The following is a 24,767-nucleotide window of genomic DNA, read 5'->3' as shown; positions in this document are numbered from 1 at the left end:
AAGGCAGGTATATGGAGTTAGATCACAGATCAGCCATGATCTTATCAAATGGCGGAGCAGGCACGAGGGGCTGAATTGCCTACTCCTGTTCCTATGTTCCTAAATACCGTCAACACTTTTTTTAGCGTTATGTCTCAAAGTGTGATGGATGCTTTTAAAATTTTGATCTAGACATAACACGGTAGATTTTCAACCTGCTGCCCAGGTGTAAAACTGGCATTCCACCTTTTATGGAGACTGCCAGGTTTTCATTTGTTGGCATGCTACAAAAGATGACTATTGAGAACAAGAAAGCTCAAGGCCCACAGCAGATGTGTCAGTCATAAGAAAGTACGGAATGGTACAACGGAGGATTCCTTAAAAAGAAAAAATATATCGATACAAACCAACCGATGCAAACGATAAGACTCCTTCCCTGCAGAGATTCTGATTTGTTCTGTGCTGCGGAGCTGGCAGCATTAAGTTACACTGCTTGCTCTGCATTGTTCTCTAGTCTGGTCAATAATTCCACTTACCAACATGCAGCTCCTTGCTACATTGGTGTTATCGGGGCACCGACAGTTGTCTTTTTGCCAATAATAAAGTCTTAAAGTAAATGTAAAAAATTTTTTGTAGCATGAGTTGGAGTTATACTGTAACTGGTTTGAACCTGAAGCAGCATCGAACTATCCTTCTCTGTTATCTCACACTCCTTCCAATAATTCAATGTGCTATCATTTGGCAACTTCGCCCCCTAGTTGTACTGTAGTTTCTGCATTAATGTAACACGAAATAGTGAGGCGGCTTTAAGAAAACTGGATTAGTTGGGTTCGTAATTCTGTTTTGTTTCATATCTGGATGCATTCTGAATCTCGGCTCCCTTATTGAGCCATGTAGCAAAGAAATCCACAAAATACTTAATAATATCCAATTATATATCCAATATGGATCATACCTTGAAAAATAAGAAAAAGATAAAGCAAAGTTATACCGTGACCTCAGGACACCTCAAAGCACTTCACTGACTGAGCCTAAGCTGTCAGTTTGATCCCTCTATAAGAGAGAATTCTAATTGTACAATGATCATTCCATATTTTTTTCTCATTTTGTGATCTTCATAGATTGCTAGATAAGGCTATGTGCTTTGCAACAATAAAAATAAGGCACGACTGCCATATCTAGCAAGTTCTCAATCTCATCCCAATCATCAAGAGGAAGGAAGCATTTGGAAAAAGTGCCTGGCATATCTTACTTTTTGCCCCATGATGGAGTAGAGCACAGGTGACACATTGGGGCATTTAAACATGATTGTATCATTGTGTTGTTTGTTTTACGAAGCAATCTTTGCGAAGCTGGTGCTCCTCTAAATTTTATCTAAAGTTGCTCACAAATTATGTTTTAAGAGCTTTTCTGCTTTCACTTTGCTGTGAAGCAACAGTCCAGTGGTTGTTAGACACTGGGATCATAGGAACAGGAGCGGGCCATTCAGCCTTTCGAGCCTGTTCCGCCATTCCGTTAGATCATGCCTGCTTTGTATCTCAACTCCATTTAACCCGCCTTTGTTCCGCATTCCTTGATACCCTTACCCAACAAAAATCTATCGATCTTCAATTAAAATAACTCAAATATTCCAAAGAATAAGCAAAAAGTCGCTGCCATGCAAGGGTTCTGGAGACAACTGCTACCACTCGTGTCTGTGCAGATACTGATATTGATGTGGATAGAGTTTGCATAATGATTTATTTTGATTCCACTCTTCACTGACCCAAAAATTCATGAGACTGAAGGAAGGCTGTGTGCAAATGTGTATTTATTTCGGTCTCTCTTTACATATACTGTGAGACAACACACCACTTATTGGCTTTTACAGGTGGTCCATTTGAACAAGACTAATCTTACATGGAGCACAAATACAACTGCGTAAATATCTTAAAAATAATATATTTTTGATCAGTTGAATTAAAGCCATATTCTCTTTTGATTATGTTACATTTTCAACTATTGGGACAGGAGTAAAAGCTTCCATTGTCCACCAAAAAATATTGTACCAACATATATTACATAGAATTTACAACAGGCCATTTGGCCCAACTGGTCCATGCTGGTGTTTATGCTTCACACGAGCCTCCTCTCACTCCTCTTCATCTAACCCTATCAGCATAATAACTGCAAATTAAATACTGTTCTGTGGTTTTATTTTATTGCTAATATTCTGCTTTTCAATATTTAGCACAATAAGTATACTGAAAACCATTGGAGTAGATGGTCCATGTTAGGAAACATTGTACTTATGTTTTTTTTGCAGATTAATCCCTGTGAATACAGGGGGTGCATTTTGTAGCACCCAATCAATGCCCGGCTTCATGCTCCTGGCAAGAAACCTCACTTGCTGAGGGCACATAGTGCAACTGAATTTCTGATATCAAGATTTTCCAACCTGTTATTTTGAATGGTTGGAAAATTGTGGGCATTGTTTGCCCAAATATTTGATATGCACTCTCTGTGGGCATGATTTCTCATTGGGAACACAAAATAAGGGGTAATTTTCTAACATATGTCTACTGTGTAGCTTCTCTAATAATTTCGTAGGCAAATGCAATGCCTGATGTAGTATTGAGCCAAGTAGATCAGGAAGCGCCCAGGTTTGATCCCTGGTCTGTCCTCAGTTAGCTGATCTCAGTTAGGGCAGCAATTGGGGTGCACAATTGGTCTAAGTTCCTTCCCTCCCCAAATCTGGGGGCGGGAGGTGGAATCAGCCAGGTTCTGCTCCTGAAGACCCCTGTTGGAAAGCACAAACATATGATTGTTGGGGCTCAGGCCTGGGATTGGGCTTGGCTGTGCTGCTACCACTATAGAATAGGCTGCCAACATTCACGGCTCTTCTCATATTTGATGATTAGACACTTGAGGTTTCCAGCAGAATATCAGCAACTGTGGACTCGTACCACAACAAAAATCAATGCTTTCATGGGAGGGAGGGAGAAAAGGGAAGAAAATAGGGGGAAAAAAGTAAAACAATTTTTTTTAAACAAAAATATAAGGTAATGGCACACTGTAACAGGGGCTTAGGAACTTGGATTTGAAACCACATTCATATTTTAGCTTCCCCCATATGGTAGTTGCTGATCTTGGCCAGGGTACCAGCTTAAGAAAGGATCAAGTACTTAGTGAATTGGAGATGGGGATATTGTTGAGAGAGGAGTCAGCCTCAGGCCAAACTTTATTCTTGGTTGTCTACTGAGAGGCACTTTGATCTGGGCATTTTGATCTGTGGCATTGGCTGTCCATTCTCTCCCATCCTGACAGTTCACTATGGGGAAAAATGGCAGCTCAAATGTATGAAAGTAAAGCTCAAGGAAACTCCCATCCATTAGAATAAAGCTAGCTTTATAAAAGGACAAAGAAGGCAAAGCTGCCTTTCCTTTGTAGTTCTGTCTGAATATGAACCCTTATCTTAAAAATGCTATTAGCTTCTTTGTACTGTAAAAAATTAACTTCTCAAATTAATAAATTACACAGTACATTATTTTGTTGACACTACTGTCTATATTTGAACAACTGTTAAAACAGAGAATATGACTTTAATCACAAACAAATAAAATGCAATTGAAACCAAACATGTCTAGATGCTTCAATATCACATGTATGGCACAGACATGAAAAAGCCAATATAGTGGAGCCTTCTTAAGGTCAAGCTCTATTTGCTAGCAACAAGAGTTATTCTTAAGCAGGATGTCACCTAATCCACCCTAGGGCTGTTTTTAAAGTCACTATGTTGTGTCAAATGTCAAATGCGAGTATGTTAGAACTTCATGAAGATGAGATACAATAGTGCTATAGAGTAGAACATTGTATTTTGTTCTCATTCTTTAGTCCTAAAACTTTAATGAGCCAAGTAAATTCAGAGTTCAAAGATAAAGCCAGTTTAATTTGCAGTTCCAATTCAAAGCCAACTGTGCCAACCAAACAAAATTTGATTTAACTAAACTTGAAACATGATAAATGTATCGCTAGTTTCCTAGGATTACATAGAATTACTTAGAATGTACAGCACAGAAACAGGCCATTCGGCCCAACTGGTCCATGCCGGTGTTTATGCTCCACACGAGTCTCCTCCCTCCCCTCTTCATCTAACCCTTTCGGCATAATCTTCTATTCCTTGCTCCTTCGTGTGTTTATCTAGTTTTCCCTTAAATGCATCAAGATAATTTTATTCTAGGAGTAGGATTGCTGCACTACCTATTTTAAAAAAAAACCTATTTGTATCACAGCTGATTTGGCCATTCAGTTTGCAACAGAAACTAATACGTTACAAGTTTTTACCATGTGAAAGATAACTGACATAGGCTGATGATGTGGAGATGCCGGTGATGGACTGGGGTTGACAAATGTCAACCCCAGTTGACATCGGCTGGACTGACAGTTCAGTGTGCTGAACAATGAAATGTGAATTGGGTAACACTTTACCCCTTGGATCAGAAATTTTATATAATGATAGTGAATTGATGTATATTACCCACTTCATTTTATCCAAAGTGTTGCTCATTGGAATGTTTCTGATGAGTACAATTTGCCTTTCAAACAATTGTACATAAATAATGCTCTATCAAAGTTCTTTTGGAACAACATTAGGGAAACAGTACCCACCATCCAGGAAAAGGTTGTTGCTATCAGCAACAGTAGGGACTGTTACCATAACAATGACCTTCTTATCATTCCCACTAGGTCTCTTTTGTCTTGAAATTAAGGTGTGTGAATAATAGCTATGAACTCTTAACACTTTTGCAAGCAATCCCTTTGTACGAGATTTCAAAGAAGGTGCTAATTAATTTTAATACCTTCATTAAAAGAATTGCATAAGAATACATTATGCGATCATGGGCTAATATTGGCACAATTTCATTTCAATCCCCTTTAAGAGGAAAAGGTTATTGTGGCTGAAATTTGGTGAAGGTATTAATCTGGAATAAGCATTTTTTTAAAAATGCTGATTTCAAAAATGATCCTAGAGAGATGATCTTAAAAGGGCTTCACTTTATCTCCTGCAACAATCGTTCCAACTGTGTTATGTTGAATTCAAAAACTCCCACTTGTAAGAAATTCAGATGCTGTCACACTGCAGCTCAGAGTGGTCAGTATACTGATATAAAAGATAGTGAGAGCTCAAAAAATGCATTGGCCCAACAAGTAAAGACCAGTGACAATGGAAATGTGCCCAATCTGCTGGATCAGTGAATGCATTTTGAACACCGGTGATTGTTCACTGCACTGCACTGCAGGAAGCTTCTTGATGCTGTCTTTTTACAAACCATTTCTGACAGACACGTGTGTGCAAGTTGCAGCGATTAGTTTTAATTTCTATCTGGTTGACAGATCAGTGTTGACCAGTGATATCTGTCAGTGTCCTTTCAGGTGGTGATTCTGCCTTAACTGTGAGCTGCACATTTGATACAATTTGTAAATGAATTGTTGTAAACCAGGAACCCAGGAATATACTGAAGTAGAGAACACCAAGAGGCCTCTCTGGCTAGTCCCAAATCATTGCTTTTAATCTAGTTTTTAAAAAAAGCTGAGAAGCAATGTGACAAGTACTGAATTCTTATAAACAGGAGTTGCACATCACAAACTCTTCATAACTAGACCCTTTAAATAGCAATACAGCTGTGGTTTTCTGTACAGTCAGCTCACTCTTATTCAATCTAGACCCTTTTTTTTCTCAGCTCTATTGTAAAGAAACATACGTGTCATTGTCTTCGTCTTGCTGTAGAAGTTTTTCAATGGCCATGCTCGCAATGGTCCTCCTGGCATCCTCCAGCTCCAGAAGCCCTGGCTCAGGAACAGAAATGGGCAAGGGTACAAACTGAGGCGGCAGAGACTGCGGAGAGTTTGCCTGACATGGTGTCACTGGCGTCGGTAAAGTTGAAAGCGTTTGGCTCCAGGAGAAGTAACTGAGTGCTGGCTGCTGATCTGTAAGCTCCAATTGTGGAATACCAGCAGGTGTCGGGGTTCTTGACTGTAGAGAAATCAAAGCAGATTAACAACTGGAAGTTCCTTTCAAAACACAGCAATGAGTTGTTGATTGATGCACTGATTAACCCCTCTCAGTACGTCAGCATTGGCTCAGTGGGTAGCACTCTTGCCTCCGAGTCAGAAAGTTGTTGGTTCAAGTCCCACTCCAGAGACTTGAGCAGATAACAGAGGCTGACTCTTCCAGTAAAGTACTGAGGGAGTGTTGTGCTGTCTTTCAGATGAGATATTAAACTGAGGCCCTGTCTGCCCTCTCAGGTAGACATAAAAGATCCCATGGCAATATTTTGAAGAAGACTATGGAAGTTCTCCCTGGTGTCCTTGCCGATATTTGTTGCTCAAACAACATCACCAAAAAACAGATTGTCTGGCCATTTATATCATTGCTGTTTGTGGCAAATTGGCTGCTGCCTTTTCTGCATTACAACAATTACTACATTTCAAAAAGTACTTCATTGAGTGTAATGTGTTTTGGGAAGTCCTGAGGCTGTGAAAGATGCTATATAAATGCAAGTCTTTCTTTCTCTGTGGCTTTAAAAATACTATTATGTTGCCTATCACCTAACATATGCAATAATTAATTTCTTTACATTTGTAAGCTTTACATCTAGTGAGCTTTCAATCCCAACTGTGTCACCATGACGAGGCACTGAGCAGGTACTCGGCAGCTTTGCCCATTTAAGGAGACAAACCTCATGGACAGTCATCCAGCAGTTGAATGAGGAGTAGCTCAGGTGGTAGACTGCCCACCAACCAGCTTCATCTGTGTCAGAGAAATGAGAATCAATGATAAAAAGTAGAGGGGAAGAAAAAACGATTGCGTGAATAACAGAAAATGTATATTTTGAAAACGGAACAGGAGAAACCACTAAAGATAACTGAAGTTGCAGTAATCTCTGAATCAGGGATGTCCAAGCTAGTGCTTGTGAGCCCCACCTGATCCTAACCCTGGCAGTCCAACTCACACAGCGTAGGCAAATCCGTTCTACTTGGGCTCATATTTCTTATTCACTGGCCGGTCCAGTTTGAGCTCTGTGGCGGTTTGGAAAGGAAAGTTCTTAGCCCCGTCGCCTCATTGGGTGATAAATCCTAAATCAGAACATCAAGATCATCAAGCTAGCATCAGCAGCTTGAAATATATTCAAATGAATGGGAATACGGATCCAAACTTTGAGGTAGTTTTTTCCGAGGCCTCGTATGTGGCAAGGTACCTTGTGCGTCTGAATATAGTGGGCTTCTGTCCGATGGCACGTGAGGTACCTCACCGCCTCCAACCACTCGAAAAAAAAATCTACCCTTATGTGTGTTTACCAAAGCTCCGTGGTTACGCACCAGACTGATCTGTGAAGGCAAGAGCCTTGTATGCCCTTGATCCAAATAAACTCGAGAATGTAATTTCCTTATTTGCTGTAGAGAGGCTACAGTCCACAACAGGGTTAGTCACCCACAGTGGGCATCTAGAACTGAGCTGCAAAAAGTAATCAGTAAGGAAGTTTTGAACCTGGCAAACTAAGAAGTCTGAATTTCTAGCCAACACTTTCAATATGCCAATTAACATTGTCACCAGGTTTAACAGCCAATCAACCTCAGATTCCCATTTCTAACACTTTTAGGGCAGTGATAGGGAGTTGAACAATTATTGTTCCAATCCTCTCTTATTTGGTCCATGGTGACTTTTACTCTGATTTTCCTGCCCTTTATTTTTCAATATTTTAGATGGCACAGCAGAGTTCAACTAAAGGCAAAGGAAGGTAGGGGTGTACAAGGTCATGTACGCTCATGTCTCGGAAACATCACACCCCATGATACTAAATTGTTGGCCGAGTACTTATCCAACTCTCTCTTGAATTTGCTGATACAATCAGCTCCCATTGCCTCCCTTGACAGTCCATTTGATGAATTCCCCACCTTCTGCATAAAGTAGTTAAAAGTATTAATGTTTATCTTGCTTATACCCTTTAGGACCTTGAGTCCTTCTAGAAGATCACCCCTGAGCCTTCTCTTTTCCAATGTCAACATTCAAAGCATCTGCAGGCTCTTCTCAAGCTCAGGTGCCTAAACCCAGCTGTTAAGTTAGTTACTCTTTGCTGTGCCCGCTCCAATGCCTGATTGTCTTTGTCATGATATGGTGACCAGAATTGTGTACAGTAGTCCAAGTGGGACTGGACCAGTGCTATACAACCAAAGGCCCTATTTGCTGTCTTTACCACTGCTCGACACTGTGCTGATGTCTTCAATGATTTATCCACCAGTGCTCCCCAATCCATCTGCTACGTTGCATCATATCCAGTAGAATAATACCATTTCGCTTATATTGCCATTGCTTGTTAACCTTCCCAATCTCAGGACTTTGCATTTGTCCACATTAAAAGACATTTGTCTCTCATCATCTCCCCCCCCACCCCCCCACCCCTTTCCTAGTTGATTCCATTTCTTCTGTAACTTGCAATCCCTCCCAGTTTGACATCATCTGCAAATTGGGGAGTTTTGTTTCTGTCCCCACTTCCAGGCCATTTATGTACATCACAAACAGCAACTGGAACAAGGATGGATGTTGTAAGTTCCATCTTGGGTGGATCAAAGCTTTCCAATCTGAGATGCCTGTTCCATGAATTATTTGCCTTCCCTGTTAAGAAAACATTCCTACCTAGCTCGTATAATTCTCTTTTATATTGGTTTGATCATCAAAGCAATTTAATTAATCTCTTGCTTTTTATGGCTTATTTAACAATAAATCACAGAGGTGATCTTACAGTCAATAAGTACAACCACAGCAGCATCAGACTATGAATGTGCATGTTGCAGAAAGTCTGACCAGGCTAAAATAAGAACACGTAGAGGGTCAGATTGCTATTTCCATTTCATTCCTTTTAAGTGGAGCGATGGAAGCTAAGGTAGAAATATTTATCACTGAGACTGACCACTCCACTCCAAATACATTAGTTCTTTAAAAATTACATACTGAACACAGAGAATAAAAGAAGAAAGATTTTCATATATAAAGCACCGTATCAAGTCTCTTTGAAACATCCCAAAGCACTGCAGAGACAATAAATTGAAGTACACTTCACTGTTATGTAGATAAATGTGACAGCCATTTTGCACACTGCAAGATCCCACAAACAGTAACAAGATGAAAGAAGGAAAGAACTTGCATTTATATAGTACCTTTCACAACCTCAGGGCGTCAAAAGTGTTTTACAGCCAATGAAGTGTTTTTTGAAGTGTAGTCACTGTTGTAATTGGTGCCCCAACCTTTTTTTAATGTCCACCTCGACATGTAAATGGGGCCCCCTGGTTTATCACCTGGATGACAGCACCTGGAACAACTCCTCAGTGCACTTAATCTAATTTTCAAGTTTTCAAACAGGAATTCTAGTCAGCTTTCTTTAGCACAAAAGTGCTTCCTTTTTCTTCTATTTTCTCCACCCCTCCTGAAGGCAATGACTCATACGGGGGTATGGCTCCTGGTGCACCAGAAGTGAGTTGATACGCCTCACCCTAGTGGCTATTCTCCACGTGTAAGCCCAGAGAGTGAATGCTGTCAGCTTGTTAGACTGTAGAAACATCATAGTCAAAGCCAATATTGGCCTAAACTCAATCCACAAATGCGCCCTCCAGCAGGGGTTGCTGGATAGCGATCGGGTCCAGGAAACCTGAGTGATTTTCTCTTCTGAGCTTTAGAACACCAAGGTCAATCGTTGTAACCCTACGAGCAACCTACCCAAAACAAAATGGTAAATCAAGCTCAATGGGCTTTTCCTCTTCTACTGCTCCTGTGGTAGACATTGGTTAGTTCAACACAGACTGGGAATCAAACCTGCAACTTTCCTGCTCTATATGCTCAGTAACACACTGGCTATACCAACTGAGCCATTGACGAGCCACCAAAAGAGCATTCAATTGCTTTTTATAATGAACACTTGGTGTGAGAATGTGTATATCCTAGACATATCATACCTGACAATTCACCCCAAAGTTGCTCAGCAATGGCTGCGGAGCATAAGATACCACCGAGGGAGGTCCGACCACTGTGTAGCTGGGACAGACGGGCTGCATGCACATGTCTTGCATGTACGAGGAGCTCACTGCGTCGTGCGAGGTGTAATCGGGACAAGGTGACCACTGTGGTATCGGCTGCAGGGTGGCAGAAGATGTCTGAGGCAGCCATGTAGTGTGGAAGGTTCCGTCTTCAGAATATTGCACTGATGACGAAGCAGCATCAGACTCGTGGAACGTAGGATGCCCTAAAGACAGACAAAAGGAAAAAGATAACACCAATAAATTTGACAGTATATCTATGTTTCATTTAGATCAGAGTCTATCAGAATCTAATGACATTAAAATAAATTCTATACATTGTAAGATTCCACACCATTCTTGTCCCAGGAGTGAGGTTGGCTCCATATCTCACAAGCACCAAGCTACTTATAATGATCTGTCTCAATCGTGGAATTAAAATCAATTAGATTGCTTCAGCGTGCATTATTCTGCTTATAACCCCAATGCTTCTTCCTGCTATTTGAGTCCATTTTCATTTTCAGGTTTGTAAATCAGGGTTCGATTTTGTGTCATTGGTGTAGAGAATGAGCAAGAGTTTCCACTGAGATGAGAGTGAACAGAGAGACCTTACTCTGGCCACAAAGATGAACACACTATTCCTTAACATATTTTGTATTATATTTAGGGAAAGCCATCAAAAATGTATCATACATGGTCCAGACTGATGGAATGAAAGTCTCCTCTCCATTTTATAAAGGGCATTTATTTTCCCCATTGGTTTATAATAACAATCCAGTAATAGGATTTTTCTCCAGCTTTACACAGAGGAAAATACAAACATATGAAGAATGAGGGACAGGAAAAGACCCTCTGGTCTACCCAGCCTGTCCCAGTTGTGATACCTTGTGTACCTCTCTAGCCCATCCAAAACCATGTGATCTCCTGGGAGAGGCGAAAAACTAGATAAAAATCCAGGCCAATTTGGGGGAAAAAAATCTGGGAAATTCCTCTCTGCCAGGCAATCAAAAGTAATCCCATAGATCACTCTGGCCCTGATAATTTTATGCAGTACCTACCTTTTGTAAGAGGTGATCTCTGCCCTTACAAAATGTAGCCTTTCATGAGGATATGATCCTGTTATTTCCTCCTTAATTCCCTGTGCCACCCATGTGCTGCTTCTGGTCTTTCATCAGTGTCTCTGAACTCACCACTGGGAGGGACTTGCAAGCAGTCTGGGGTCTCACTCCAATTTTCCCTTTGGCTGAGACTGGCAACTCAGAGGCATGCAGGCTAGTGCCCGATCATTCTGTGCCATCATGCCTGAAAGATTCTTACTCTCTGTTGGTTGCAAGGGTTCTACAAGAACTAGGTTTAGTCAAACAATGGTGGCTAGTTGTAAGTCTTCTGTACAAAAGTGCTCATAAATGAGTAGCAATGTTTCGGTCTCCCTCAGAAAGTGAGACTGAGACATTACTAGGCGTCCTTCTCTGCATCTGATTTGTGATTCACCTGATTTAAGAGTATCTGGTGCTGACACGAGCTGAAAAATATTCTATTCCCTGTCTGTCATTCTGGAAAGGAAATTTAGCATAAAACAAATTACAGTATTCTGTAGAAATACTTGGCACTCTTAAGATATAAACACAATAGCACTAAGAAACATAATGGTGGCTGGCATTAGAGATTTCAGTTAGCTGATAAAAGCAATGTCAATCATAAATAGCAAATCAATGGGACACAGTTACAATTAACAATGAATTACTGTGTTTGGGTAATCTAACCAGTAAAATGTTCTTTAGCACCATTGTTCAGCCTCAATATGCCACATCCCTGTCAAGATTATACTGTTTATGCAGTAAATATGTATCTTGGATCTTACCTATTTGTGAATAACATGTCATTGAGAGGTGCGGCAGAACCATCTGCTTGGCATAAAAAATATACGCAGTTAGAAAAATCATGTCATATATTATTTTATAGCTGTAAATACAAGATACTTTGAGTTAGTGAATGTGATTGGTACTTTTTCCACCTGCAATGCATTCAAAATAATACGCCTGTGAGTAAAATATTAGAGTGCAAATTAGCAGAGTTGGTTTCATTCCATTTCTATGTGCAAATCACTACCAGCATTAAAAGTATATTCTGTGGGTACTGACTCGACCACTGGCATGTGTGAAGAGCAATTAAGGAGATCCATATCGATGTTCTGTGGGTACATGCTATGAGATGGATTATTAGTCGGGCAAATGACTGTCATGAGTTATTCATGGTGTTTGGGATTTTTTAATACAAAATCATGGCCCTGGAGCCCTTGAGCTACCCGGTAACCATTCTCTATTGACTCTAATTCCATTTATACTACAATTGTAGTGCTGACGTTTGTAATGTAAATTTGGAGTTAGGGCAAATTATGTAAGACGATGCCAGGTTCCACATGTACGCTGACAACACCCAGCTCTGCCTCACCACCATCTCTCCCGACCCCTCCGCTGGTTCTGTGTTGTCAGACTCCAGTCCTCGATGAGCTGCAATTTCCTCCAATTAAACATTGGGAAGATTGAAGCCATTGTCTTTGCCCCCCGCCACAAACTCCATTCCCTCGTTGCTGATTCCATCCCCCTCTCTGCCCACTGTATCAGGCTGAACCTGATTGAGTTTGCAAACTCAGAGTCCTATTTGACCCCGAGCTGAGCTTCAGACCCTATAATCCTCTCCATCACCAAGACTGCTTACTTCCACCTCCGCAACAAAGCTCGTCTCCACCCCTGCCTCAACTTAAAATCTGATGAAACCCTCATCCATCCTTTTATTACCTCCAGGCTCGAATATTTCAATGCTGTCCTGGTCGGTCTCCCATCTTCCACCCTCTATAAACTTGAGCTCTTTTAAAACTCTGCAGCCCTAACCTGCACGTTGACCCAGATTGGCTCCTGCCTCTTAATTTTAAAATTCTCATTCTTATGTTCAAATCCCTCGATGGCCTCGCCCCTCCCTATCTCTGTAACCTCTTTCAGCTCTACAACCCTCCAAGAACTCAGAGTTCTACCACCTAAGTACTCTTGTTCATCCCTTTACTCCATCATTGGTGGCTGTTCCTTCAGTAATCTAGGTCTTAAACTCTGGAATTACCTCCCTAAACCTTTCTGTTTCTCTACCTCTCTCTCCTTCTTTAAAACCCTCCTTAAAACTTACCTCTTTGACTAAGCTTTTAGTCACCTGTCCTAATATTTTCTATGGGGTTAATTTTTGACTAATTACGCACCTATGACATGCTTTGGGATGTTTCCCTATGTTAAAGGTGCTATATAAATGCAAGTTGTTGTTACATATGAGAACATAGGAAAAATAATTTGCAGGAGTAGACTAATTGGTCCATCTTGTCTGTTCTATCCAGACATAGTGCAGCCTACGTGCACTAACAACCCCAGTCACACAATCTCTTGGGAAAGGCCAATTAAAAAAGAACAAAAAAACTTAGTCCAATTTAGGAAAAAAACTCTGGGAACTTCATCTCTGAACCCCCCGCAACGAAAACAATCAAGAAAGCTCCAGGAGACTGACGTAACTGATATCACTAATTACAGCAAACTCTAACCTACCTTTCATAACTCAGATGTCTTCTACTCTCTGAACCCATCTACCTCCCCTTTGAAGGTTTGTAGCGAATCCAAATTTACTGCGCGTTCTAGCAATGGACGTCACGGGACGTTGAGCAAATGACAAATCACTCATCATAATTAATTGTTGTGGTGATAATACAGGACAACTCTACAGCATGCATTTAAACAGGGCCAGACTAGTGCATATGGGGCATTTTTCTGGACCACATTAATGTAACATGCAATAAAGGAAAAGGAACAAGCAGAGCTAATTAATTTGAATTTAGGTGTTCTGTACCCATCTACTGGGGAGGATGAAGGTTTTCTAATTTGCATTTCAGCAGGCACACCCCGAGGCTCAATAACTTGCAATATGATAGTTTCAATCTCTCTGCCCACTAATTTGGCAATATTCGAGGTGCCTCTCTTTGTGTCTGGGAAAAGCTCTCACTGTGGCACAAAGTCTTATTGACTCTGAACACGCATTAAAAAAAAATCACCTGACATTGAGGTTTTTAGGACATTTAATAATTCAAAAAACGATAAAATAAACTTAAGTCTCACTTGTTAATCTACACTGAATCTGATCATAGGATAGTTCAGTGGGAATATACCAATGCTATATTCATGGAGTTAATAAGCGGCAAGCTCAGGCCCAGAATTCACCACCATGGCACATCTCCTACTGAGCCTCAGCTCCTCATACTAATGTGGTCGTTCCCCTGCACTAAGCCTTCTACCATGGTACGTAGAGGCAAATTAAGGTAGCCACTCTCCTATATCAAGTGTAGTTCCTTTACTCTTCTCTCTAGATTCATCATTACAGTATTTAAGTTCAAGTCTACTGTTTAAAAAAAAACAATATGAGGGATTAGGCTCTGCAGCGTTAAAAGCTTTGTGATATGTCAACAGTCCAAATCACAGTTCTTTCTGCTCTTATCAATATATGTACAAGTACTGTATAACAGATAGTTTAGTGTAAACTATGATCTCATTGCTGCCTAAAAGGGATGTGTTAGCAATCCCACCACCACTGAAACCCTTATCCATTGCTTTTGTTACCTCGAGACTAGACGTGTACAATTCTCTTCTCGCCAGCCTCCAAAGTTCCATGCCAGACAAACGCCAACTCATCCAAAACTCCACCGCCTGCATCCAGTACTACACTATGTACCACTCATCCATCATTTGTTGACTTCCACTGGCTTCCTGTTCCCCATGGCACTGGATGCAAAATCCTTGCCCTTCTTTGCAAATCCTTCCATGGCCTTGCCCTATCCGACCTCTGCAGCCTCCGACAGTGCTACATCCCAGCCGCGCTCCACAGTCTTTCGATTGACCCCCTGTGACCTCCCTCACCAGCACTCCTCATTCAGTGCAAAGCCTTCAGCTGTCTGGATTCTACCCTCTGAAACTCCCTTCCTAAACCTTTTCACCATGTAGTTTTCTCCCTGCATCTAAACGTTCCTGTGTTGAACTATTTTAACAAAATCATTAACCTTTTTATCTTAAATTAAGTCAGCATGGCATCAGAAGAGGATGTGGATGTATGGACCAGATAATGAGGCAGATGATTGAAAAGTGCTGGGAGTGTGGAAAATATCTGAGGTTATGTTCAAAGTGCAATACAGATCTGTTACATACTTGAGAAGTGGGTTTTGTACAGTGATTAAACAAGCTTTAAATATTTGGAAATTTAGAAAGAAGATTTTGTATTTATATAGCTTTCTTTCAAAGTGCTTTACAGCCAATGAATTGCTTTTGAAGTGCACTCACTGTTGTTATGTAGGTAAATGTGGCAGCCAATTTTTGCAGTAGGATCCCACAAACAGCAATGAGATAAATCTGTTTTTGGTTGTGTTGGTTGAGAAATGAATGTTAGCCAGGACATTGGAAATCAACTTGCTCTTCTTCAAAAAAAAAGTGCCATGGTATCTTTTACACCCACCTGAGAGGGCAGATGGGGCCTTAGTTTAACATTGCATCTGAAAGACTGCACCTCCAACAATGCATCACTCCCTCAGTACTGCACTGAAGTGTCAGCCTAGGTTATGTGCTCAGTTCCTGGAAATATAGTATGAAAATATTCATCAGATGTTTCACAAATTCAAACTTAGCTCCTGTGACACACACTGTGAATAGCATCAAGCTGCAAAGTTCCTTTTTATTTACTCTTTCACTACTGTTATGTTTCAGGATTTTGTCACTGTTTTTCCACCGAAAGGACTTGGAAATATGTTACTTTTAAGTGTTGGGTTTTAAAAATGAAATGAATTTGCACAGGTTTAAAAAGGAAGGCCACAGGTGTAGGAATTTGCCGAATGTGTATTAAGGACATACACTGACACCATTACGTAGAATGATCAGGCACAGTAGGGGACCAGTTGTCTCTTCCTAGGGTCCCCCAACAAACACCAACACCATCTTTTTGGTGTGCTTTACATGAAGCTAGTTTCAAAGGGAGGGAGCACGGTAAGCAGGATTGTTTAGTAGCCCTTGTGGCCAATCTCTGGAAGAAATCACGAACCAAGCGCTGATTTCCTGTGGAGAGAGGGAAAAGGTGAACAAAAGCTCCAAGCATGAGCAGTCATGCTCTGTTAATGAGGTGACCTTGAGCCAGTCAGGCAGTAACGTACTGTGAGAAAGATGGAATAGAGGAGGCAGGAGATAGGAAATTAGTTTAAAGTCGAGCAAGAGGACCCACTGAAGTGGGGTAGTGTAACGGTTTCATTATTTTTCTATCATTATGCAAAGCTAAGTTTTACCAACTGAACAAAGTGAACCTCATCATAACTGTTGCTTTGTATGTTCATTACTGTGGCATAAAGCAGCTTAATGATTCATATGAAACCTTGCCTCACCTAGTGACAACCTGGTTCATCGATAAAGAGATTGGAGAAATACTCACGTGAAAGTCATGAGTATCTGGTTCAGATCACGAGGTTGTTACATTCCTGGGTTATGCTATCAAATGTGTAGTTATAGAAGGGTGTGAGTCAACCCCCCAAAAAGTAAGATGCTCAGACTGCTTAAGGAAGCTCCTGACACCATTGAACCAGAGTAGGTGTCTGGTAGACCTGAATTTGGAACAGTTGCCTTTGTGTTAAAGGTGAATTTAATATCCTGTCCTGTTTCAGCTATTCTATAAACAAATGAACAGTACTCTCTCTGTTTAAATTAATTCCCAAATGTTCCAAATGATGTCACATGAAAATGTATTGCACTTTTAAGATTGCAGGATCATACATGTTGCATTATTTTGTAACTTTCATTACACCTGAAAAAATATTCAGAGATTTTGTTTAATTTTAACTGCATGAGATTGGAAGATAATTTATTAGGTTATAATAACGTAAGATAGAAAGGACCAATCGCCAATTATTCAGTTTGGGGGATGAGAGGAACTAAGGCTTTCTGTGTGATTAAGGGGACTCAGACTGCAGCAGGGAGAGTGCTCGGAGGTGGATTGCTAGCGATGGTTCAGGCCAAGAACAATATGCTGGGGTTGTGATGTTTGTCTGTCGAATCCCCACTGGGTTCCCAGGTTGAGTGGTACAGTTGGAGGGGCTGAAACTGAGGTAAGCAGCAGCTTTTTGCGGTTTTGTGTGATATGACAGAATTGATTATTTAATTAGTGTGAAACTCTGAACTGTAGCACTGAATAGAATAGTTCATCCCATACCCTATAGTTGCTGCTTAGAGGATACATGGCTTTGCACTGTGGATGCTGCAGCCACCCAGGGGATTCATTGCTTCCCTTTGTAGATGCTGCACTCTACAGATTGGCATTCCCCTTTGGAATATTCTTTTCCACTTCACCAATAATCGAGCTATGTAAACAGGCAGAAGGACGGCTTTACAGGATTGTGAAATCTTCAACTGGTTGTGATTTGTGTTACTGAGTTTTGTAGTTCAGAATGATACCGGGGTTAAATTATGAGGACAGGTTGCATAGATTAGATTTGTATTCCCTCAAGTATAGAAGACTAAGTGGTGAACTAATTAACGTGTTTAAGATGACTAAAGGATTTGATAGGGTAGATACAGAGAAACTATTTCCCCTGGTGGGGGAATCCAGAACAAGGGGGCATAACCTTAAAATTAGAGCTGGGCCGTTCAGGGGTGATGTCAGGAAGCACTTCTTCACACAAAGGGTAGTGGAAATCTGAAACTCTCTCCCCCAAAAAGCTATTGAGGCTGGGGGTCAATTGAAAATGTAAAAACTGAGATTGATAGATTTTTGTTAGGTAAGGGTATTAAGGGACATGGAACCAAGGAGGGTAGATGGAGTTAAGATACAGATCAGCCATGAACTAATTGAATGGCGGAACAGCTCGTGGGACTGAATGACCTATTCCTGTTCCTATGTAGTCGCAAAAACTGACATGCCTTCACACAAGTGAAACTGCTGGTTCAGTCCCATCAACAAAGTGACACCACAGCTATGAAGACACATCCTAACACCACAAATTTCAGATTGCACCTTCCTGAATGCTTCTGTCCAGCTCTGTTTCCATTTCTCTTTGCCTCTTTGAGGTTTTGTCTGCTTTCTTTAGAAGAAGTGTTTGGACCATTAAAAATAAATAAATGTGATATATAGACTTGTGCTATTGAGAAGATTAAATGTGACATTTAAGCTGATCCTAAACACCTACATTGTAAATTAACTGAGTTGAATTCTAGGTTCTAGGTTCTAGGTTACAAAATGCAAATAATCTGTGACGGTAAAGTCAAGAATTGGTGCCGTATACAATGTATCTGAGATGCCTCAGTAGTGACTAAATGTTAATACCTACAGGCACTGCAAAAAGCACTGAAGCAGAATCTTTACTAATTCCCATTTCTTTACAATTTAATTCAACTGCTACACAAACATGAAATGCTGCTTAAGCTACAAAATAGGACCTTTATCTTTTTCATTATTATTTATTCTTTTACTATAACATAAAAGTGGCGTTTTCCCATTTTTCCCTGAGGAAAAAAGGTGAGTCAACTCGAGAGCCGGCAAAGGTACGACGGGCTGAATGGCCTCCTCCTGTGCTCTATGGTTCTATGATTCTATGAGAGCTGGCCACAAACTTCTGCCAAGGTTGCTTTGCAGCTGATAACTACAGTACATAAAAGTTCTCCTGATCAACTCTTCCTTACCCCTTCTTGAGAGTTTGCCAAGTGGAACTCAATGGTACAAACCTACATGTCACCTCCCCCCTTCCTCCCCTTCTCAATGAGAAATATTTCAGGAGAGTGAAAGACTCCATCTAGTGGCTTTGCTGAGAACTGACCAAATTCAGTTGTCGAGCTTGAAAACAGATGAGGCTGGAATTTTACACAATTGTTACGCTGTTTGGGAAATGAAACTGCATTTAAACAGTACCCAACTTGCTATATTTGCCACGCTCTAGTTTTCTCTGAAACTTGCGGTGCATTGAAGCAATGTCTGGTCTGTGAGCTCACACAGACATAGTCAGAAGGTCATGAGTTCAAGTCGCACTCCAGAGACTTGAGCACAAAATCTAGGCTGACAGTCCGGCACAGTACTGAGGGAGTGCTGCACTGTCAGAGGTGCCACCTTTTGGGTGAGACATTAAACCGGGGCCCCCTCTGCACCCTCAGTTGGATGTAAAAGATGCCATGACACTATTTCCAAGAAAAGAAGGGGAGTTCTCCCCAGTATCCTGGCCAATATTTATCCCTCATCCAACATCACTAAAACAAATTATCTGGTCATTATCACTTTGCTGTGTGAAAATTGGCTGCCACATTTCCTACATTACAGCAGTGACTACACTTCAAAAGTACGTCATTGGCTGTAAAGTGCTTTTTTGACATCCTGAGGTCATGAAAGGTGTTATATAAATGCAAGTATTTCCGTCATTTTCTCTTGTGCAAGTATACAGTGGTGCTGCATGTTGCACACAAAATTGGATGCTCAGAATCCAAGGCTTGCTTTCTCCCAGCTGCACACACATTCAGCTTAGTTTACCAGCATGAATGTTCTGACCCTGGGAAGAGGGGACATACTTATGATGGGAATAAAGACTATTTGCCTGACAATCAAGAATCATCCAATCTGGTAATGGGGAGTCTGTTCGTTTTCCAATTTGGAAAGGCAGTGCTCCACCAGGATGGACGTGTTGGGTGACCGATGGCGGGCCCGTGGGGGGGCAGTGGAAGGCAGGAGATCATGTGATGAACCTCCGGGAATACATCCAACCAGAGTTGGCAGAAACTAGTGAAACTCACACAATATTTTTAAACATCTCGATCTATATTTTGTACAAAGTCTTTTTAACGGGCATGTTCATGTGGCATCAACTACAGCTGTCACAATGGAACTAGCACAACACAAATGGGTGCGAGCGGTGGGAGTGAGAGAGGAAGAGAAACAGTTGCTGCAGTTCCTGAAGAATTGATAAACCCCACTGGCACACCAATTTGGTGCTGAGTTTATGGCGGGACTGGCTTTAATCTGTTACCAAATTGTTAACCCACCAGCAATAAACTCAAACGCTCCTGCTGCTCTAATTACTGATTCTTATTATTGTTTCCTCGGGCTTGTTCATAGGCCAAGCAAGGAAAATTACAGTCCAGAAAAAGGGGAACTGAAATGTCCGTTAAAAAGACTTTGTACAAAATATAGATCGAGATGTTTAAAAATATTCCGTGAGTTTCACTAGTTTCTGCCAACTCTGGTTGGATGTATTCCCGGAGGTTCATCACATGATCTCCTGCCTTCCACTGCCCCCCCACGGGCCCGCCATCGGTCACCCAACACGTCCATCCTGGTGGAGCACTGCCTTTCCAAATTGGAAAACGAGCAGACTCCCCATTACCTGATTGGATGATTCTTGATTGTCAGGCAAATAGTCTTTATTCCCATCTCCAATATTTTTCTAACCAATAAACAAAAAGGGTTCAAAGGAAATGAAAAAAAACACACAATATATTTTAAATGCCCCTATGATTTTTCTCCTGTGTTTACTCGCACCAACGTCCAGGAGATTAATCTTTAATTCCTGGAGACTCCACGTCAGTCCTGGAGGGTTGGCAACTCTATTGTTATATGTGTGTCAAAACTGTATTCCAGTTATTGTGCAGGAGTACAGTATGATTTTTGTGAGCTGTAAGTAGAGGTGATGCAGTCAGTTAACTGAGAAACCAATGGGAAGTGGTTCCACAAGGGCAAAAGAGGCAGAAGTGAGATGAGGAGAAATGTTTTTATGCAGCGAGTTGTTAAGATTTGGAATGCGCTGCCTGAAAGGGCGGTGGAAGCAGATTCAATCGTGGCTTTCAAAAAGGAATTGGATAAATATTTGAAAATAAAAGATTTGTAGGTCTATGGGGAAAGAGCAGGGGAATGGGACTAACTGGATTGCTCTTACAAAGAGCCAGCACAGGCTCAATGGGCCGAATGGCCTCCTTCTGTGCTGTATCCATTCTATGATTCAAAGTCACTGTACTCCGAGTCCAGCTGACCTCCTAGTCATCTTGGTAATCAATCGTCAGTCTTTGGCAGTGCTTCTATTATTTAATTAGAACTTGCCCCTGGATTCATCAGCAATTCTAAACCATGTGGTACTGAGGTGACGCAGAACATTGGTACTCCAATATCTACACCCATAATGTTCAAGGGTTAAGTTATGAGGAGAGATTATACAAATTGGGGTTGTATTCTCTGGAGTTTCGAAGGTTAAGGGGTGATCTGATCGAAGTTTATAAGATATTAAGGGGAACGGATAGGGTGGATAGAGAGAAACTATTTCCGCTGGTTGGGGATTCTAGGAGTAGGGGGCACAGTCTAAAAATTAGAGCCAGACCTTTCAGGAGCAAGATTAGAAAACATTTCTACGCACAAAGGGTGGTAGAAGTTTGGAACTCTCTTCTGCAAACGGCAATTGATACTAGCTCAATTTAAATCTGAGATAGATAGCTTTTTGGCAATCAAAGGTATTAAGGGATATGGGCCAAAGTTGGGTATATGGAGTAAGATCACAGATCAACCATGATCTTATCAAATGGCGGAGCAGGCACGAGGGGCTGAATGGCCTACTCCTGTTCCTATGTTCCTATGTTAATGCATTTGATTTCATGATCAGATCTGTGGCACTGAGATGGGCCAGAACTGACGTTAGGGAGTTACTTGCAGGAAGAGGAGGAAGATCCAAAGTCACCCTCGGTCATTTTCAGGTACCTCCTAATATATAACTTAAAAGTGGCACTGGCAGAAGCATGGGAGTAACCCTCTTGGCAATTAATGGAGTAACATGGGTGAAAGAGTTAACTGACCATCGTTTAAAACTGCTTGCTGTTATATGCTGAAAACGACAACCTTGAGTACAGGTTTCAGAATTAATCCAACAGCTACAAAAGATACTTACTGTGCTAGTTGCAGTTGTATTAGTGTTCTCAACGTTCTTTCGTTTTCTTTTAAGGAGTTCCTTTACGGGATCTTTCACACGAACACCTAAATAAGGTCGCTGCTGTGACTGGTCAGATGAGGCTGGAAAAGCAGAAGAAATAAACCTTGAGTGTAATTGTATCAAAGATAATGCTGATAACCCTCAGCATGATATCTAATGCATTTGTAGCATGTTTCTGGACGACCAAAAATCACTGAAAGAGTAAAACTTTAGCGACTATTATGAAAGTTGGAGCTAGATAATCAGAAAAAAACACGTGGAACACATACTTAATGTATCTGTGTTATCACTCAATGCCCCTGGACTGTCCATCCAGGGTTCTTACTATATCATTTACCATGCAGCATAATGCTTGATCTTCTGACCTCAATGCAGCATTTAACTTATTAGCTTAATGAATAGCCAAATATTTCCTTGATGAAATGCTGTTTCAATGAAAAAAAAATCTCCTGTTGAAGACAACACTAAAGGACCTTCATTCACAATTAAATTCTGGTACCTGCAGCAATACTCTTGGACTGGTTTTGCTGAATACTTGCCTGGTTTTTTGGGGCCGAAAATCTGTGGGACGCAATCTCGGCAGGATTGTGCCCCTGGTGTCCTCCAGTGCTGACTGCGCCAGAGTTTGTGGGGTCAGTGGAAGGGCACCTCATTTGCACAGGGCCAGTGGGTGCCCATGTCACTGCAGGCGCATCTTGGGTGCCTGCCTACCCCACGGTACAAATTCCAGAGCCCACCAACTATCCAGGGAGATGCCCAGTCTCGTCCCACTGAGACCCCATTCATGATCCCCATCGGCCCCCTTAGATCTTTTCCTAAAAGCATTTTGCTATCTTTGGCGGTTCAGGCCACTTTCTTGGCTTGGATCCCCCCACCCCCAGGAGAAGCCCACCTGCGCCCTTCCGGTGGCCAGTATGCCTCATCTCACTGGGCATCACCACCTCTAGACACGCCAGCTCCCAGCATCAGGAGTCCCAACTCCCAGCACGCAGTGGCCTTGTAAGGGGTAGGTAGGGCAGGTGGAAGCTCCATCCCTTACAAAACCAAATGGGAAATCACAAATCAGGTCAGGACCTGGCATTTCTGGGTCCCGGCCTTTAAATAAGCCATTCTGCTGCAGTCGTGCCAGAGTTAAGACTGGAGTCTGACAATACGGCCAAGTAAATTTGGGCTACATATCTTTTCTTATTTTTGTAATTAGATTCCCTATGTTTTACATCTGAAGTTAACTCCTCTGCATCAACGGTCCGTTCCTCAATTACTCCTAATTCATTTTTACCAGGTATTTTAATTATTATTTTCTGTAGCCTTTTTTTAATTAAAAAAAATCTCTTTCTGACCTTTGACCTCATTCCTTCTTTTTCTTACCTTTAGATTACTATTAGTTCCATCCAAACTCCCCTGCACTCCCTTTACTAGTTTAAAGTCCCTTCTACAGTCCTATTTAAATTCCTGTAATTTAATTCTCTACAAAGTGTCTCTTTGCAGATTGGTAAAAATTAAATAATAACAACAGACTGACACATATAGATAGATGGCAGTCAGCGTTCTGAGATATTTACAGGTCTCTGCCTCCTTGTGTATATGTGCCGTTACAGATCCAGAAAATCCGCATGAAGATAAGAACAAGGCAGGGTCCATTTTATTTATTTTTTTATCTCTGCTTTGACCAGTTTATCCACACTGTGGTTGTGTAATCACAGTCCTTTTTGTTTGATGTTAATGTTTTCTTACAACATTGCAACCACCAAAGTGCAAAGTATTTCCAAATTTGTAACAGTACATAAACACCACCATGGAACGGAATGGCCCATCCCTCTATGCTGATTTCCTCAATGGGGGCCTATTGCTGTGGGGAGCCCCCCTCCCACCCAATTCTCCCCATCACCCACAGAATGAAGGGCAGTCAGAGAGAGAGAGAGTCATCTTTGGGCTGCAGTTCTATAGCTGTTTAGGGTCAGTTCAGGGCAGTATTGGCAGAAGCCTTGGAGGGGGTCACACCCAGCCATGGATGAAAGTACCTTTCAAAACTAGGATATAGACAGGCTGGAGGCACGGGCGGACACGTTGCAGATGAAATTTAATGCAGAAAAATGCAAAGTGATACATTTCAATAGGAAGAACGAGGAGGGGCAATATAAACTAAATGGCACAACTCTAAAAGGGGTACAGGAACAGAGAAATCTGGGGGTTTATGAGCACAAATCGTTGAAGGTGGCAGGGCAGGTTGAGAAAGTGGTTAAAGAAGCATATAGGATCCTGGGCTTTATAAATAGAGGCATAGAGTACAAAAGTATGACAGTCAAGATGAATCTTTATTAAACATTGGTTTGGCCACAACTGGAGTTTTGTGTCCAGTTCTGGGCACCGCACTATAGGAAAGATGTGAAGGCCTTAGAGAGGGTGCGGAAGAGATTTACTAGAATGATTCCAGGGATGAGGGACTTTAGTTACGTGGATAAACTGGAGAAGCTGGGGTTGTTCTCCTTGAAACAGAGACTGTTGTGAGGAGATTTGATAGAGGTATTCAAAATCATGAAGGGTCTAGAGAGAAACTGTTCCCATTAGCGGAAGGGTCAAGAACCAGAGGACATAGATTTAAGGTGATTGGCAAAAGAACCAAAGGTGACATGAGGAAAAACCTTTTTACACAGCGAGTGGTTAGGATCTGGAATGCATTGCCAGAGTGGGTGGTGGAGGCAGATTCAATCATGGCCTTCAAAAGGGAACTGGATAA

The 24,767-nt window shown here is 41.4% G+C and overlaps 1 protein-coding gene across 1 annotated transcript in view; it reads right to left on the bottom strand.

Moving 5' to 3' along the window:
• The window catches only part of LOC137301263 (NF-kappa-B inhibitor delta-like), a 107,311-nt gene that overhangs the window by 46,861 nt on the left and 35,683 nt on the right, over window positions 1–24,767 (bottom strand). Inside the window, exons 2-5 of the mRNA XM_067970722.1 lie at window positions 21,989–22,110; window positions 11,888–11,930; window positions 9,967–10,253; window positions 5,721–5,992 (exon numbers count right to left, since the gene is read on the bottom strand). Coding sequence (XP_067826823.1) covers window positions 5,721–5,992; window positions 9,967–10,253; window positions 11,888–11,930; window positions 21,989–22,110 — 724 coding nt within the window. The remainder of the gene's footprint in view (window positions 1–5,720; window positions 5,993–9,966; window positions 10,254–11,887; window positions 11,931–21,988; window positions 22,111–24,767) is intronic.

This window comes from Heptranchias perlo, chromosome 33 (assembly GCF_035084215.1).
Source record: "Heptranchias perlo isolate sHepPer1 chromosome 33, sHepPer1.hap1, whole genome shotgun sequence".
NCBI classification, from domain to species: domain Eukaryota; kingdom Metazoa; phylum Chordata; class Chondrichthyes; order Hexanchiformes; family Hexanchidae; genus Heptranchias; species Heptranchias perlo.
This window is presented reverse-complemented; position numbering and strand designations above follow the sequence as displayed.